The sequence below is a fragment of the Schistocerca gregaria genome, chromosome 7 (genome assembly GCF_023897955.1).
Source record: "Schistocerca gregaria isolate iqSchGreg1 chromosome 7, iqSchGreg1.2, whole genome shotgun sequence".
Taxonomy (NCBI): Eukaryota; Metazoa; Arthropoda; class Insecta; order Orthoptera; family Acrididae; genus Schistocerca; species Schistocerca gregaria.
The window spans coordinates 570,699,447-570,718,135 of record NC_064926.1 but is presented as its reverse complement, the minus strand read 5'-3'; the positions used below and the strand labels follow the sequence as shown (position 1 = coordinate 570,718,135).

The 18,689-nt window shown below is 42.0% G+C and overlaps 1 protein-coding gene across 1 annotated transcript in view; it reads left to right on the top strand.

Annotated features, from left to right (window-relative positions):
- LOC126281956 (nuclear cap-binding protein subunit 1) overlaps positions 1 to 18,689 on the top strand; it is a 186,743-nt gene that overhangs the window by 1,851 nt on the left and 166,203 nt on the right. Inside the window, exon 2 of the mRNA XM_049981328.1 lies at positions 5,797 to 5,885. Within this exon, the coding sequence (XP_049837285.1) occupies positions 5,797 to 5,885 (89 nt within the window). The remainder of the gene's footprint in view (positions 1 to 5,796; positions 5,886 to 18,689) is intronic.

Here is an 18,689-nt window from a genome sequence, read left to right as displayed (position 1 = left end):
TACTGTTGCATAAGGAAAATAAATGGCGCAGAGATATAAGCTATCCCACTCGGAAGTGGGAATGACATGAATGAGTATTATTGAAAGTGAATTATTGCTGTACTTATTCATCAGGCATTTTATTTGCTACTCCTGGCATTAATTAATTGTAAAGTTAAATTTAAAAACAAGTTTAGATATCAAACATTGCTCCAAGCTACATTTTCTCCACACTTCACAATTGGGCTTGGGACTTCAACCATAAGGCTGGTAATAATTATGAGTAACTTCTGCTTCTGGAAACTGATACTCCAAGGATCAGTCCCATAATAAAAAAAATATCATGTCTGATGTATTTTCTACCACTTCAACAGAATTAGGACCCTTTTTGACAAATGAAACATGATCTTGACCTATGCGATTTTAGTCTTTCTTGGTGTATTCCACTGATGAATTCTTCTCAGGTTATCAGCCAAGTGGTGGTGTCATCTTGTCACAACATTTCAATGAGTTTAATATGCATCATCTTCTGGCCAGATGACAGGTACGAAACTCATTGACACGTTGCGACAAGACGATGCCACCACTCAGTTGATAACCCGAGAAGAATTCATCAATGGTCTTGACCATTCAAACCAGTTATGTACCAATTTTTGTGCTAATGCAGTTTGTCGAGTAAAGAGATCATAAGAGCAGTTGAGGGTTGCTGCACAAGTCATACTAAACTGTAAACTGAGAAACGCAACACCCCTGCCTATGTCCCCCGCCCTCCAACCTGTTGTCAATTCTTGCAGCAAAATACATATTCTATCACAAGAATACATTTTGGGCATTAGCAGCCGGAGTTATCATCATGAAAGAAACTGTTGAAAAGTGACAGGATAGATCATATGAATCTCTACACTTACAATGTGACAGTCAGTGATGTGCTAAAATAGAACATAAAAAGATCCAAATGTAAATACTTGGGATGATTGTATCAGAAAGTGAACACCCTTCTGCCCTCTGTCAGATGCCACTGTAGAGGGAATTGAGTAGAAAGTCTGCTGAAATACAGCAAGACTACTCTAGACAGTAGCATGTCTAATTATTGCTACTCATTCTGTCACTAATGCATTTCATGTGTCTTCTATTTAAATGCAGTTATTCGCTCAGAGGTACTTAGACCCATTTAACTTCTGGAAGAACTGGGAAAATCACATGTAGAAAATAATTATTACAAACTTCTGATGCATGCATGATTGTTGTTCCTCTTAATTGAGATGCTACCATTTTGCTGACAGTGTTCTCTGTTGAAGAAGAATGTCAACATTCCAGTTCCAAAGAAGGCAGGTGATGACAGATGTTACATTCATGTGTCTGTGGCAGGTTGCGTGCAGTGGCAAGGAGCATGTACCACGTGACACTCCAGCTAATAGTGTTGTTCTGCTAAAGCTGCTCGTAGTGTGCACTCCGAGATTTGTGTAGAATATTTGTTGTTGATTTTCTTGTTAATTTAGGTATGGTGCTGTTACTTGATACTAAACTGTTTGTAATGGATGGCATGAAGCAAACACAAGTATTACTCTGAGAATCGGCAGAGTTTTCGAGGCATATAAACTCTATTAGGTAGAATCTGAAGCAGAAATTGAGTTTCACTGGAGTGTGAGATGCAGGACGAAGACAAAAAACTCGCTGACAATACTGCAAAGTGCTCTCTCTCTCTCTCTCTCTCTCTCTCTCTCTCTCTCTCTCTCTCTCTACCTACACAGAAAGCATACAGCAACCACCTCTTGTTATGCACACCAGTAAGCATCAGTTTACTAAATCATTGTAGAAAAATAACACAAATTATTTTCAGCATCTTGGAAAAACTGGTAGATGCCAACCCCAGGGAAGACCAGTTTGAGTTCAGAAGGAACTAAAAAGATAATTATGACTTGGTGATGTATCTTAGAAGATCGTTTGAGGAAAGGCAAACCTACATTTATAGCCTAAGAGAATTTAGGAAAAGCTTTAGACATTGTTTACAGGTATTCACTTCTTGCAGGGGTAAAACACAGGTAGCAAAAGGTTATTTACAACATGAACAGAAACCAAATGACAGTTACCAGAAACTAAAGACAGAGCAGTAAGTGAGAAGGTAATGAGACAGTGTTGTAATCTTTCTCCATTGTTTTTCAGTCCATATATTCAGCATGCAGTAAAGGAAACTGAGGAGGAATTTGGAAAGCCCTTTGAACTGACTTGCCCAGCCAGTTATAAAAGGACATTAAGTTTAACATGGACTCCAAACCATGGAGCATCTTTCCATTTTTTACATTAATAAACATCACCAGAGATGAAAGATGCTATAAGTGGGCTAAAGTGCAGTTACAGTGTTGGCAGCTCCTCCATTGTATGCTGATTTTGACAGTGTGTATCCAGTCCACAAAAACAAGCAGAAAGATATATATGTTCAGTAAACTAAATAAAAAAATTGGTAGTGTTTTATCTCAATGAGGAACTTGAAACTCGTAGCACAGGTCAGGAGCATCTAGAGGAACTCTGGCTCAAGTTCAGAAGAATAATTGACCACACACTGGATAAATACATACCCAGTAAAACAGTTTATAATGGGCGGGAACCTCCATGGTATAAGGATACTGTAAAAGAAACTTCTAAAGAAACACAGATTACTGCATAATAGGTGTAAAACAAAAAGTGTAGGGCTGTAGATACAGAGATGCTAGATGAAAAAAGTTTGGCTGTCAAGAGAGTAATGCATAATGCCTTCAGTGACTACTTCAGCGGAATATTGTCAAATGACATTTCACAAAATCCAAAGAAATACTGGTCATATGTAAAGGCTGATAGTGTCACCAAAGTAAGTGTCAGTCCATAGCGAATGAGACTGGAACTGAAATTGATGATAGCAGAGGAAAAAATGAAATGCGTAACTCCATTTTCAAATGTTCATTTACAAAGGAAAACCCAGGAGAATTGCCCCAACTGAATCCTCATTCCACTGGAAAGATGAACGAAATACGTATTCGTGTTATTTGTGTTGATAAACAGCTGAAATCATTAAAACTGCACAAAGCTGCAGGCCTCGATGGAATCCCTGTCAGATTCTTTACTGAATTTGCAGCTGAGTTGCTAACTATAATCTATCGTAGATCTCATGAACAAAAAATCGTATCAAGTTTCTGGTAAACAGCACAGCTCACTCTCTTCTGCCATCTAATATGCTTGACGTCAATTAGTTGTAGAATCTTAGACCATATTCCTGAGGTATCTTGAGCAGAATGACCTCCTCAGTGCCAAACAGCATGGATTTTGAAAACATCAATCATGTGAAGCCCAACTCGCACTTTTCCCACATGACTTACTGAAGTCTTTGGATCAAGGCAACCTTGTAGATGCAGTGTTTCTTGATTTCCAAAAAGCATTTGACTACAAAGACATACAAGTGAATATGTTTCCCTCACTCCATTTGCGAAGGTTACAAGAAAGGTAATATCTAGTAATTATACATCCACTATGCACTGTACAGTGGTTTATAAAATGCATATGTAGATGTAGATTTGTATGATATCTGGCTTCCATGTTCATCGATACCAATAAGGGGTTGTATTCAATTTTTTTATTGAAGTCCACAATTCAAAAATAAATTTTAAAAAGCACAACCTATGCAAGAATTCTATGCAAGTTACACAGTTAGTTGCTCTTAACTCATATTGTCAGAAGCTGGGTGTGCTGTGAGCATGACCTCTTCCTCACCAGGTGCACTCTGTGTGTGTGTGTGTGTGTGTGTGTGTGTGTGTGTGTGTGTGTGTGTGTGTGTGTGTGTGTGTGCGTGCATGCGTGCGCGCGCGCGTACACGTGCAGACTAGACTGATGATGCTGAAACTATCACCTCAGATCATATAAGCCCCCATGAAGCCAATAGACTACTTGAAAAAAGCACACATCGGAAAACTTGTCAGGGACCTTGCCTGTTGCTCATAGTTTGAGGACCTGGGTGCTCCAATTGAATAATTTACTTTATTGGTTGCTGAATAATAGAGTTAGATCTGTCAAAATAATTTCTATTTAGACAGTGTGTAAAAATTATTCAGTACACATAAATGTCAACATCATAAAACAATTTGAGAATGAATTTACATAATTAAATTAAAACAATTATAAGAAGATGAATGGATGTTAGGGTTGCAATTAGCATGATGCTGGACAATTATAGTTGAGACGGTTCCCAGCCACATAAAGGACACAAATTATGCTTTCAGCTGTGATTGCAGACTTTATAATTATACAAAAAAGTATGAATTTGAATAGATCATTTGAGGAAGAATAAGAAAGAAACATCGCTGAGCAGGTGAACCCCATTACATTAACTCAATAACAAAATGAAACATGAGTGGTTAGGAGAAAAAGCACCTTTGAAGTAAGAATTAGTTTGCAGAAAAACCTGCATACCAGTGCTTGAATCGCGAGGATCATGTTAGGAAGACTAAAAACAGAAACTAGAAATGAACTCTCCATTAATAACTCATGATTTCTAAAGTCGGGAGTGTGTGTTGCAAATACAATCTTACCTTGACTGCCATTGAGGTGGTTAGCAGGAAGTCAGGATGTATGCACCTGCAGCCACTGTTGCTGGGCTGAGCTGATGTGATGAGACTGCGAATTGCAGATGTCATCTTTATCGTCATCTCCTGATTACCAACCACATATGTGCATAAGTGCAAAAAGAAACTTTGAAGACATTGCAGAGGACCAAAGTCAAGGTAATACCCATACAAATCTGAATACAACTCCAAATGCCTCTCAATATGTGGTAGCTTTCCTTCAGACTTCAGAAAGGAACGTTGCACAATCTTTCCAATCCCATTAATGACTTAAAAGCCCTTCCAATCAGGGATCTGGAAGTCCGTTGCCTAGCTCCAACCATGAAGTTAAAATGTATCCACCTATGAGAGACATTTATTTGGGAATGGGAGATGAATGTTGCCTGTGCCCATGTCCAGACTTCTTTTCCAGAAATTCTGGGAATTTTGTTGGGCTTTGCACACTGTTCCCACAGGGAGGGTATAGTTTGAAAATTTGCAGACACGAGTGGCTATAGGTGTTGCATGAGGAAATGTGTCAGGAGACCACGCACAGCAGCATAATGGCAAGTGGACAGCTGAGAACTCTACTTGAAGTTTACTAACAAGGCAGAATTCTCACCTCTTCAACCAGTGGTTTCCTGTTCCACTCATTGTTCGCAGGAACTTAGCCAGGAGGATAATCCCTGCAAAGGCTTGTTCAACTGTCCCTGTGGCCCAGTACTGTGAGACCCTGCACCCAAAGTGCACAGCAGCCCTTCAAGGATGTGCAAAAGTTGTTTATGCCTCAGTAAAAAGGAATTCCCCTGGCCAAAAGCAGACGTATTAATGGAAAAAACTACTACAAGAATGATTTGTTAGAGGGGTGGGTTACTTACATTGCTACACGCTACTCCCTAGCCACTCATGTAGACAACGCATAATGCAGGTGGAAAGTCGACAGATGAAACTGAATCGGAAAGCGGGATAGTCTCTTACGCAAATTCAGTATGCAAATATGATAAAATGTGAGGAGAAAAGCCTGAAATAGGCTGCCGCCTCGCAATGCGTATGAATGTATAACATAAAATGCATTGCTAACTTATATGAGAACTTTGAAGGACTGCAGAAAACCAAGAAAAAAGAATTCTTTCTTTCTTTTTTTCTTATTTTGACCCAGAAGCATTATCATACCATTCCTTCTTCTTCTTCTTCTTCTTCTTGTCAGCTGTATAATTCTTGCTAAGGCTTTAATTTGTAAATTTTCCAGATCGCGCTTACAGAAAAAGGCGCCGTGTTTCTGAAAACCAGGAAATTGAAGACCGCCTTGAATCACTTATTCTCAGAGTGGGAGAAAAGGTAAATATTTTAAGGCATTTTGAACAATTTGAGCATTATTAACATGTGTACAAAATTATATGAGATCGTAGATCTTGAGGTTTATAACTTATGGTTTCAAGTACTAACAACAGTGTATTCAAAGTAAAAACATGTAGCCTATTTTTAACACATTTTTTAAGTATTCTTACACCTAACCATACGAGGATCTGCAGCGAATTGACGCATGGTGCACGGAATGGCAATTGAATCTCAATGTAGACAAGTGTAATGTGATGCGAATACATAGAAAGATAAGTCCCTTATCATTTAGCTACAAAATAGCAGGTCAGAGACTGGAAGCAGTTAATTCCATAAATTATCTGGGAGTATGCATTAGAAGTGATTTAAAATGGAATGATCATATAAAGTTGATCGTCAGTAAAGCAGATGCCAGACTGAGATTCATTGGAAGAATCCTAAGGAAATGCAATCCGACAACAAAGGAAGTAGGTTACAGTACGCTTGTTCGCCCACTGCTTGAATACTGCTCAGCAGTGTGGGACCCGCACCAGATAGGGTTGATAGAAGAGATAGAGAAGATCCTACGGAGAGCAGCGCGCTTCGTTACAGGATCATTTAGTAATCGTGAAAGCGTTACGGAGATGATAGATAAACTCCAGTGGAAGACTCTGCAGGACAGACGCTCAGTACCTCGGTACGGGCTTTTGTTAAAGTTTCGAGAACATACCTTCACTGAAGAGTCAAGCAGTATATTGCTCCCTCCTACGTATATCTCGTGAAGAGACCATGAGGATAAAATTAGAGATATTAGAGCCCACACAGAAGCATACCGACAATCCTTCTTTCCACGTACAATACGAGACTGGAATAGAAGGGAGAACCGATAGAGGTACTCAGGGTACCCTCCGCCACACACCATCAGGTGGCTTGCGGGTATGGATGTAGATGTAGATGAGTAGTAGAAGTTCTTCTTGGCAGAACCATTAGTTCAGAACGTTTCAAATTTATTGTCTTTTGTGTCATTCTTATTTGTTACCTTTACCTTGCTCATTTTTCTATATTTGCTAAATATATTTTTTCAGCCCTATTCTAATTACTAACTATGATTTACAAGTTTCACATCTTGACATTGTAAATTACTTTGGAATCTTTTTGTGAATATTACATTGGATGTATTACTTCATCAAAATATTTAGAAGTCAATGTGTGCTACTGGTATTGTGGGATACTTTAATTTACCATCCTACTACATTTCTTCACCGAAGATAATTCATGACTGCAAGTTAATTTTTTGAAAGATTTACTATGTTCTTAAGTATTTTCCACATATTTTGTGTTCAATTAATTGGCCGTAGATATTTTTGCTTGGTAATGCTACTGAAATTAACAATTTCTCTTTTTTTGTTTTGGCTGCAACTTTAGTGTTCAAAATATATACATTCCAGAGAACTGAAATCTTACAGGCCAATTTGTTTAGTTAATGTGTAGATAAAGTACAGGAAAAGCTTGTAATTCATTGCCTGAGATGTCACAGACAGGTAATAGACATGAACCCCCGACAGTGTGGTTTCAGGAAAGAGAAATTCACCAGGGGTGCAATAACTCACACGACGCATATTGTGTTATCACTTAATATAACAAGTATGTTATACAGATAAGAATGGATGTTGCTGAGGTGTTTGATAATTTATGGTTCAAAAGACTGAAGCAAATGCTCTACTACGCAACTACCAGCACTGAGCCTTTTGGAAGAGGTTGTTTCTTTCTTTTGTGTGTGTCTGTCTGTGTGTGTGTGTGTGTGTGTGTGTGTGAAACGTCATCATCTCGAATATCCTATCGATCCTCACTCCCCAGACTTAACTGCAGCAGACTGGTTTCTTTGGAGAGCAGCAAACTCTGTATTGTGCCACATTCGGCCAGTCACGTTTTGTGTTTTAAAAACTGAAGTAACTGTCTCTGTAACAACAGACCGGCAGTTGCAATTTGAATGTTGCGAAAAGATAATTGTGAAAAATATCACCAACGGCTGCTTGCAGGTTTCTGCTTGTAGACCAAAGTTCTGGGATGTTGACATAGAGCCATTAGTGAACCAGCTTCATAATATAACAAACACTAGAGCCTGCATTGTCTGCACAGATGATCTGCTAATTACAGTATCTGCTAACACAATGGCTAAGTTAGAGGAAAATAGTAGGAAAGTTCTCCAAAGACTAAGTAATTTGTGTATTGAAAACAAGTTAACAATATCAAAACAGTCTGTGTGTTACTAAAAGGACATTTTCAAGATTGCGAAACCCTACAATCAGAATAAATGACCAACCTGTGAAAACATAAGAAGAATATAGGTACCTTGGTATAAATATCAACAAAAAGTGAAACTATCATGTACATGTAGAAATCATTCACCAGAGAGGCATTAAAATCCTGAACAAAGTAGCAACAATTGTCCAAAGAAGCTTTCAGTTGCCCCCAGGTTGAAGAAGAATGTACCACAGTGCAACTGTAATCACTGGTGGGTTACAGGTTTAGTATTTGGGCTCATAGAACCAGAAAGGTACGGACAGCACAAACTCTACAGCTAGTAAAGAGAAGTGTACTGTGCCTGACAGACGTGTATAAAACAACACCAGCTGAGGCTCTGCTGGTGATATAGGCCTTCTTACCTCTGGATGTATTAGCACAAAAAGGGCGGGTGTGATGAGTGGGGGAGATACCGAGCCCAAACACCACATCAAATAGGGAAATATTTCTTTCCTAGCATAAAAGAAAGATCTAGAATGTCATAATTCCTTCCAACCAAGGAAGTGCTACACTACCTGTTGCGACATGGTCTATACCTCAGCTACTTACTGAAAATGTGAGAAAGCACGACAGACAGCTGTGGAGCAGGCCAGAGTGGCCGAGCGGTTCTAGGCGCTTCAGTCTGGAACCGTGCGACCGCTACGGTTGCAGGTTTGAATCCTGCCTCGGGCATGGATGTGTGTGTGATGTCCTTAGGTTAGTTAGGTTTAAGTAGTTCTAAGTTCTAGGGGACTGATGACCTCAGATGTTAAGTCCCATAGTGCTCAGAGCCATTTGAACTTTACTTTTTTTTTTTTGAGCGATCAGCTCACTGGATCACATTGTCTGAAAGTGTGCCATTACACAAGATGTTACAGACCAGCATAGGAATCTCTTTTGTAATACATCTGTAGCATAATGAGGAACTGTGGCATAAGCTGAACTTCCTGATAGCCAAAATATCAGGTTGTGAACTGCAAAAATGCATGAGCAAGAGACAAACAAGAAGAGGCCATACATCATGACAACAAGACACTCCTTGGCAGATCATCAAACAACAGCAACCTTGTGGGGGCAGTGAGGAGATGAGCCTTGGGAAGGCATAGGAAGTATTTCCTGATATCACGACAGCCAGCTCTTATACCTCAGGTGGCACAGTAGTACGACCCCTGAGAATCCTGAATTGTGTCTCAGCGTGCCAGGACTAAATATCCAAACACATGAGAAACCAACTGCTGTAGTGTAGTGCTGTGTAATGTTATACAGTAGTGCAGTCCATGTTCATAAGTTACAAAAGTTATAATGTAGCAATGCACGCAGTAAAGTAGACCGGCAATATGTGCCTTCTGTATGTTGTGATGTAGCAATGATGTGTAGTAAGGTAGACCAGTAGCATGTGAATTTTTGGATTCCAGATGAACTTATATTTGTGTGCCAGATGTCCAAAAATTAGTATATAGATGTTTTATTATTATTTGAATATAATAGAGGGAAACATTCCACGTGGGAAAAATATATCTAAAAACAAAGGTGATGTAACTTACCAAACGAAAGTGTTGTTATGTTGATAGACACACAAACAAACACACAAAATTCAAGCTTTCGCAACCCACAGTTGCTTCGTCAGGAAAGAGGGAAAGACGAAAGGATGTGGGTTTTAAGCGAGAGGGTAAGGAGTCATTCCAATCCCGGGAGTGGAAAGACTTACCTTAGGGGGAAAAAAGGACAGGTATACACTCGCACATATCCATCCGCACATATACAGATACAAGCAGACATTTTATCATTTGTTATACAAATATTTTATGTAGATGTTTTGTTTTTGTTAAACACTTTAATGCTTGCTTATACCAACACATGTTAAAATTATGTTAAAATATTACATTCTGACTCATGCTAAATCATGTGCAACGTTTGGTCTGTTCTGGTATGTACATAATAGACTAAAAGAAAATACAGATAAACAAACACATTCCTGTAATATAGTTTGTATTGTAGAAAATTCCTGTGGGGTTAAACTGTTATATGATGACTAAAAATTACACTCTGACTCAATAGATCATATAGAGATCTGCCTGCTTCAGAAGTCTGCCACAAAAGACAACTTTTTTGTGAGTTTATGCATGACGAGCATAGGCCCCCAAGCCGTTGCAATACTACTTGCTTTGTTCGCACTCATAGTCTGGTCGTTAGCCTCACTTTCTCAGATCACAGTGTCCCATGTTTGATTCCTCGATGGGTGGTAGACTTTCTTAGCTCGGGACTGGGTGTTTGTGTTGTCCTAATCATTTCAAATCTTTTCATCAGTGCACAAATCACCAAAGTGGTGTCATAGAGGAGAACTTTCACTTGGCGGTTCAGCTGCCCCAGATGAGTCTCCCAGCCAGTAATAGCGTACGAGCACATCATTTCTGTTCAGTTCTGCTCCTGTGTTAATATTTGACACTCTCTCTCTTTCCTCGTCCTTATTCTATAGAGCAGATTTCTTGCTTACAACCTAGCTGGGTCACAGACTGTTGATTCTGGCTTGCCCCATTTTGTTTCCTTTATTTTACACCATATAGTTCAGTTATCTTGTGTTTGGTCCCCACATCTGAAGTTGACCTCCACTTTTCAGTATATTTTAAATATCATTCAGGGAGGATCATTCAGTACCCGGCTTGGTAGCCAGTCCGTGTGGGGCATCGCCAGTACCCACATGGTAATAGCCCCCGGACCACATACGGATTGCACTATTGATGCCCGAGCTGTTCTGTGTGCATGCTGAGGATCAGGTGCCTGTTCATTTGGGAGCTCCAGGACTGCTGGCAGTGGCCAACAAGCTCGTGGGCCTTCTCTCATCTGAGGGTCTGGAGTGTGCTACATCATGGCAGATTTTTGGCATTGTGAAATGGCTATGGCTTGAGCCCCTAGTAGTCTTTTGAGACTGGCTGCAGTTCAGCACTGATCATTAAAACCCAAGGAACTGTGAGGAAAACAAAACCAGTCGACATACAGGCAAATCTGTTCATTCCTAGTTTTCATCCGAGCAGATGGAAATTTATTTCTCTCTAATGAACCAATTTTCTTTGTGGAGAATATTTAAAAAAAAAATAAAATTAAAGAACTCTTTTGCTGTAGTGAATTATGGGAGTAGTGTATCAGGAGGTTTTAGCAAGTATACTAATCCACTATGAAGAATCGTCTCAGCAAAAAATTACCATTAAAGAGGATACAGGTAGAAATAGTGTAAGGTGGAATTAGAGACTGTCCGTACTGCTTTATTTTGGTTCAGATGCTTCAGGAGGCTGAGATATGTCGGCTGTGAACCTGCAGCTTCTGCCTGTTGGGCACGCCTATTTGCACCGTGATTCCTCCGGTTGAAGGTGTCGTGGGCTGCCGGGAATATGCAGCCACTGGCAAAGACAATGTCATCGTCAAGATGAATTATCTTTCAATATTCCGGTGTCTGTGTGAAGAACCTTTAAAATGGGCATCTGTTGTCATTGATACAGTTTGTGTGAACTGCTATAGCAGAGAATTAATAAACTTTGAAATATGGAGGAGTTGAAACAAGAGTTCATTCTAAATCATTTCGTAGTCTGAAGTAGAAGTTCTGATCTTTCATTTAGCATTCACTGCAAGACGGAATGAAGTCCAGACACATTGGATGTTCGAACACAATGGTGACATGAAGGATCCGGACCGCCAGAAGCTAAGCAGCTGGACAATAATTCATCAATAAGAGATGTGTGAGGTAACAGGTGACAATCTGAAATGGTGTTCAATGCATACTCCAACAATATAAAATATACCCACAGCTTTTACCATAACAATTCAGAAATTTTATGCCACACGTTCCATCTTAATTAAGACAGCAAATCGTACCCTTCCCCCGGCAACAAGTAATGTACTCGTTACTGTCAGACCCCACAAGAAACACAACATGGTGCAGGGATTAATTTTGCACTGAGACTTAACACTGCAGGTGGATGAAGAACTTCACTGTAGCTTGGAGATAGGACGGATTGACTTCATGCATTTTAATCATAAAAACCTACCAGGCAGCAAGGGATTCACTGTGAACACTTAGAGAGGCAGATATCTACTTTTTACATCATGTATGGTGAGACTTGCTACATAGCAAACTAGACACCTATGCATTGATTCTCTGCTCTTAGGGTATCTGCTTTAGAGAAGATCAAAATCACATTACTGCTGCAATGTGAAACTGGATTTCCCACCCCTGATGTATGCCAGCACTTTGTGTATATGCCTTTCCAGTACACATTCAACGTTAGTTATGGAGACTGTAGCAGGCTACTTCGTGAAAATTCATCATGTGTACTACCACGTGTCTGTGTCAGATGTTGTAACAACCACCCTCCCCAGTCCCCTAAGTGTCCTAATCTACTAAAGGAATATGAAATCCAGGAATTGGAGGTCACAGAGCACCTCTCATAGTTTTGAAGCTTGGAAAAAATATGGTTGTGTGTATGCTCTCTGTGATACCAAATTTTGTCACTACTATGGCCAGTTCATTAACAGCGCCTGGTGTATTTACAGGATTGCTACAAGCTCTGGAAATCAGGGAATTTCTGATGTGTTAGGGAAATCAGGAAATATCAGGCAAATTTTCGGGGAAAAAAAGAAAAACACTGGAGAAAATCTCATTTTTATCTCAGTAGATGAAATGGTTTGTTTACTGAGATGTTACGCATCGTCGCTGGCTGGGAGCAACTGAGTACATGAGCCGCTTCCCTACTCCTCATTCTTACTGATTCTTCCCTTTCTACCACTCCCCTCATCTTGCAGTCAGTGCTGCCACCACATCTTGCTGCTAGCCTAGCAGGTGCCGACAAGAGGCAGGTAGGCATAAGGAGTGGTTTGTTTGGGTTTGATTCTCCGTGACTGTTGACACAGCAGCTGGAGGCTTGAGTTGTGCCTGAATGATAATGTGAATGTTTGTATGCTTTTGGCTTCTGACAGAGGCAGTGGCCAAAAATTTAGTTGTGAGAGTGTGATTTTTTTTCTGCATGCCTGTCTGCATCTCAGTGATCATATTTATGGTGAGTTGTTACCTATCCTCATTAGTATTGATTTTCAGAGTATTTGTGCAAGTTATCTGTTGCACGGTTTCATCGCCGCATTTTGTCAGTGTGATGTCTGTGACATGTAAACTGCTGGCCATACCAGTTGACTTCCATGCCAGTCCAAAACCACTGGCCATTTCTAAGGGTACCTCTAACAGATTGGGCCTGCCAGTCTGGTGCTCATCATTTCCAACCAACGTGCAGGCTCTGCCCATCAGGTGTAGTCTCACTGATTCGCCTGCAGGCCAGGGTGGCATAATGTGTGTGGCGTAGTGTCGCAGATTTTCATGGTTTATCCGTGTACTCATGACTGCAGTACTCCTCGGCAGGCCAGAGGCTACGAGCAGTGGATTTCAGGAACTGCGACTGTCTCAGTGCAAGAACATTGTACAGTGCGGAATTTTGTAGACATTTTATGTACTCTAGTACATTTTGGCACTTCTAAAGTAGTTTCTAATATATGAAGTATTGATGGTAAGAGGAAGAAAATTGTGGCAGTCACTGGCAGTTTGTACGCCATGTACTCAAGTATTTCGTGAAATAAAAACCACACAATACCTGGAAAAAAGACATAACACAGTGGGCAATAACTGACAGTAACAAACATAGTAAAACCAACATTTTATAGGCAGTCACTTACAGTGTTAGTTTGTACAACTCTTCTTTGCCTTACACACTTCTTTCAACAGGCCTGCTTTTTCTGAAATTAGTGAAGATGTTTTAAATCTGTCTTGCGGCTACAGTGAAATACGAATTTTTGTCACCAAATGTGTTCGTTTTATTGAAATAAAATAACATTAGTGGTCTTAATAAAACATACATACCATTGGGCTTGCTTTCTCCACCTGAAAACAGTTCAGTGCAAAACATGTTGATGTTAGTAGTTAAGATTCTTGCTCACATATTTAGGAATACAGAAGTCCTTACATTTTTTGTCAACTTATGTGTTTGCTTACCCTTGAGATCTCAAAATTTGTCTCCCCAGAAGGCCAACAGCTCTTTTGTGGGTACAGATCCTTGAGCATTACAGCCTTTATTCGTTTCCGGGTTGCTCTCCCGTACCCTTCCTTCTCCTTCCCTGTCCTTCTTCCTTTCCCTTTGCCCCTTCCTTTCCTTGTCTTGGTGGTGTCCTTTATGTCGACCTGGCTATCCTCATGACTTTGCTTCATCTTGCAGTTTTGGTTGGTTGTTTTTCCACCTCTTTTGGGTTTTCTTTTTTGGCCTGCCTCAGGGGTTTGACCCCCATCTCCAAATTTGAAATCTGTAGAATGAGTCAGATGGTGAAGAACTCCCTTCCTAGTGTCTTTGGCGTGGATTCCTCCTCCTCCTCCTCCTCCTCCTCCTCCTCCTCCTCTCCCTTGCCCTCACCTCCGCCCTGCCCCTTCCCTTTCCCTTTTCCCCCCTTCCACACTAAAGCCCTTTTGCTTCTTTGCTATGTCACCAGCTTGGTAGCCAGCCCATTATCTGGCTGAGGTCTCTGATACCACAGTGATCACACCCTGTGCTGTAAATACCTTGTGCAAGCCTAGTAGTGGTTGCCCGTCTTTTCGGGGCATCAGAACTCCCGGCAATGACTGTCCTGCCAGGTGGCCATGCCTGTGGCTGGGTGGTGCCCACGAGGTGAGCCCCTGTTCGTGGTGGGTGGTACCAAGGCTGATGTTTGATGTTTGGCACATGAAATGTGTTAAACTCTCTGATTGCTCTACTGTGGCCGCATCTCTTCCTTAACGTAGTTCTGTCTCAGTTCCTGTTTCTGCCTTTCCAGCCTTACCCTCCTTGGATACACCATGGGAGGAGGGCCAGACGAGCCGGCTTGAGGCAAACCCCTTTCCATTGTTCCTAGTCTGTACCAGGACTGATAGGGAGACTTTTGCCGCCACCAAACCCCTTTTCTGTGTGGAACATACTGAGAACAAGTTAGTTGAAGTAGAGTAATTAAGCAAGATTAAGTCTGGCTCTCTCCTTATAAAGACAACTTCTGCCAGTCAGCCAGCCTCCCTCTGTGCCTGCGACCATTTAGGGGACAACCTCGTGGCTGTCGCTCCTCGCAGTCACTCGGTATGACACAGGATGTGTGTTTGATGATGAACTTTTGGCTAATGTGGAATGGCATGGCATTCATTTCATCCAGTGTGTCCAGAAAGGCCCTAATGACCATTGTGAAGACACTGGCACTATCATCATGGCATTTTGGGATCATGCCCTGCCTGAGAATGTCAAGTTAATGGTTTACAGAAGCAATGTGAAACCGTATATGCCACCTCCCACACATTGCTTCCATTGCCTCAAGTTTGGCCACATGCCCTCACGATGTGATGACACTCCCATCTCTGATGACTGTGGCCACCCTCTTCATGTCTATGTATGGGTAGCCCTTGCACTCCACCGCCTAACTGTGTAAACTGCTTTGCTCTCCGTTCTCCCCACTCACAAGAGTGTCCAATGAAGATGAAGGAAAGAAGAATTCAGGAAAGAAAGACCCTTGACGATCTCAACTACATTGATGCCCGGAAGAAATTTGACAGACTTAACTGTGTAAATCTCTCCTCTACCTTTGCCTCAGTTATGCCTTCCTCTCCTCACCTCACCCCCTTATCCCCAACCTGCCCCCCTTCCCATTCCTCACCCTCGGGAGCCCCCGTCCCTTCCCCTCCAGGAACCACTCATCATCATCCTCCTCCTCCTCCTCCTCCTCCTCCTGTACCTCTTCCTCACGATGGGAAAAGTTCTCTTCTCGGGCTCCTGCTAGGGATGGGGCTCCATCTGGAAACGCTCATTCCCGGCATTCTCAGGACAAAAAGCTTACACCCTCGGTATGGAGGAGAGACCCACATTGTGAGGGTCCCAAAGCCACACTCTATATCTCTCTCTGTCTCATCCTGACATCATTGTCACCTATTTCCTTACTGATAATGCCTTCTCCCTCCCTCCTAGGGAAAAGAAGAAGAAGAAGAAGAAGAAGAAGTGTAACTCAAAGGATGAGGCTTCCTGGAGGGCTTCGCCCCCTCCACGTCATCCCAAATCAGACCCAGTTTTTATGGATGTCACTCCAGCCTCGATAGTGATGTCCGCCAGCAAGTGACATGACATTCCCTTGGCTTCTTTATGTATCACTTGGACTCTCACCACATGATAATCTAGTGGGATTGCAACGGATATTATCACCACCTCCCAAAATACACCACCTTGTTTCCTCCTACTCTTCGTTCTGTCTTGCTCTTCAAGAAACCCACTTTCGTGATGATCACTCTCTAATGTTTGATGTTATTGGGCGTTTTGTTAGAACTGTGCTGGCCCCAGGGTAGCATCTGGAGGGGTCTGTACTTTGGTTCGCAGCAGTCATTAGTGACTGGATCCCCCTTCCTTCCAACCTGGAAGCGATAGCGCTTAGAGTGCAGATGACTCACTGTTTGCAGTGTCTACCTCCCTTCAGGTCAGCCACTTCTTTATGTTGAACTGTCTACTTTAATATAGCAACTCCTACCCGTGTATCTCCTCCTTGGGGACTTCAGTGTACACCACCCGCAGTGGGGGTGTGCCATTTCGTTGGGTAGGGATCTTCTACTTGACCAATTTACTGCAGGCTTTGATTTGTCTCTCCTCAATGACGTTGCCCCTACCCACTTCAGTGCAGCTCATTGCACCTGTACTGCTATTGATCTCACAATCTTCTCCCCTGCTCTCGTGGCTTGCCTACATTGGTCACCCCATGATGATTTTTGTGACAGTGACCACTTTCTGGTGATTCTGTCATCCACCTACCGCCGCCACATTGGGCATTCTGCATGGTCAGTTCTTCATGCTGCTGGTACTGCTTGTCCCTCTACCCAAAGGTCCCCCTCATTGTTGACCGGTACCGTGCTGGACCAGGGACATAGAAGTCGCTGTCCAGGACTGCTTGCAGGCGCTGCAGTAATTTAAACGATGCCCTTCACAGACCAACCTTCTCACTTTTAAGTGTCTTCATGCTAAAGCTTATTACCTTATTAAGTGGAGTAAAAAGGAATGCTGGGAGTACTATGTTTCCTCCCTGGGGACATATGGCTCACCATTGCAGGTTTGGTCCAAGCTCTGTAACCTTCTGGGCTGCCAGTGACAGTCAACTGTCCAGGGCTTATCGCCCAAGGCACTCTGTCTACTGGTCCTTTGGTGTTTGCAGAACACCCCACAACACACTTTGCGACAGCATCGATGTCCTCTTCCTATTCTGCCACCTTTCTGTGGCAGAAACACAGAGTTGAACAGACCCCCCCCCCCCCCCTTCTCTTTCAACCCTCACCAAGCTGCAGCCTATAATGAACCCTTCACTGAATGGGAATTCTTCACATGACACAGCTCCAGGCCCAGATTCCATTCACAACCAGATGATTGAACACTTGGTCATTACACAGAGGCAATATCTTCTCAAGGTCTTCAGTCACGTGTGGCTCATGGGTACCTTCCCCACACAGTGGCGAGATAAGCCTGGGAAGAACTCAACGTCTCTCGACAGCTGTTGCCCGATTAGCCTGATGAAAATATTTTGTAAACTTATTGAGAGGATGGTTATCTTCCATTTATGAAATGTACTTAAATCTCAAGGCCTTTTGTCCCATATTGATGAGGCTTCTGGGAAGGACAATCTCTAGCTGACCATTTACTCAGATTGGAAACTACAATTGGACAGGCTTTTACTAACGGTCAGCACCTTGTCATGGTTCTTCTTTGACTTACATAAGGCATACGACACAGCTTGGTGTCATCGCATTTTGTGTACCCTCTGTGACTGGGGCTTTTGCAGCCCCCTTCTGATTTTTATTCGCGGGTTTTTATTCCACTGGCTCTTCCAGGTTCCAGTTGGCACTTCGCTCAGCACCCCTCGGATTCAGGAGAATGGTATCCCAGAGGGTTCTGCATGAAGTGTCAATACTCTCTTCCTCGTAATCATCAATGGACTTGTAACATCTGTTGTTCTTCATGTATCTTAGCATTGCATGTTGACAATTTTTGCATCTGATGCAGCTGTCACTTAGTAACGTCTGCTGCACTTAGTAACATCTGCTGAGTGCTGGCTCCAAGACACCATCTGATGGACCCCTGCCTTGGGCCGTCTCCCTTGACTTCTAATTTTCAATTTTCTCTCTCCAAAATGCGGGTTATGCATTTTTATTGTCAATTCATAATACACCCTGATCCAGAATTTTATTTGGGTGACCAGTTCTAGATGATGCGGCACAGTCCATTTCTTGGGCTTTTTTTTTTTAAAAAAAGTTTATGTGGCTGCCCCATATTCGCTGCCTGAAGCTTAATGCTATTCGTCTCCTGGCTCATGCATCTTGGGGTGTAGACCATGCCACTCTTCTCCATCTTTACTGTGCTCTTGTCTTGCCCAGACTAGATTATGGTTGTCAGGTTTATGGCTCAGTGGCTCCTTCCACTTGAAAATACCTGATCCTGGTGACCATTGTTGAGTGTGTCTACCTATTTGTTC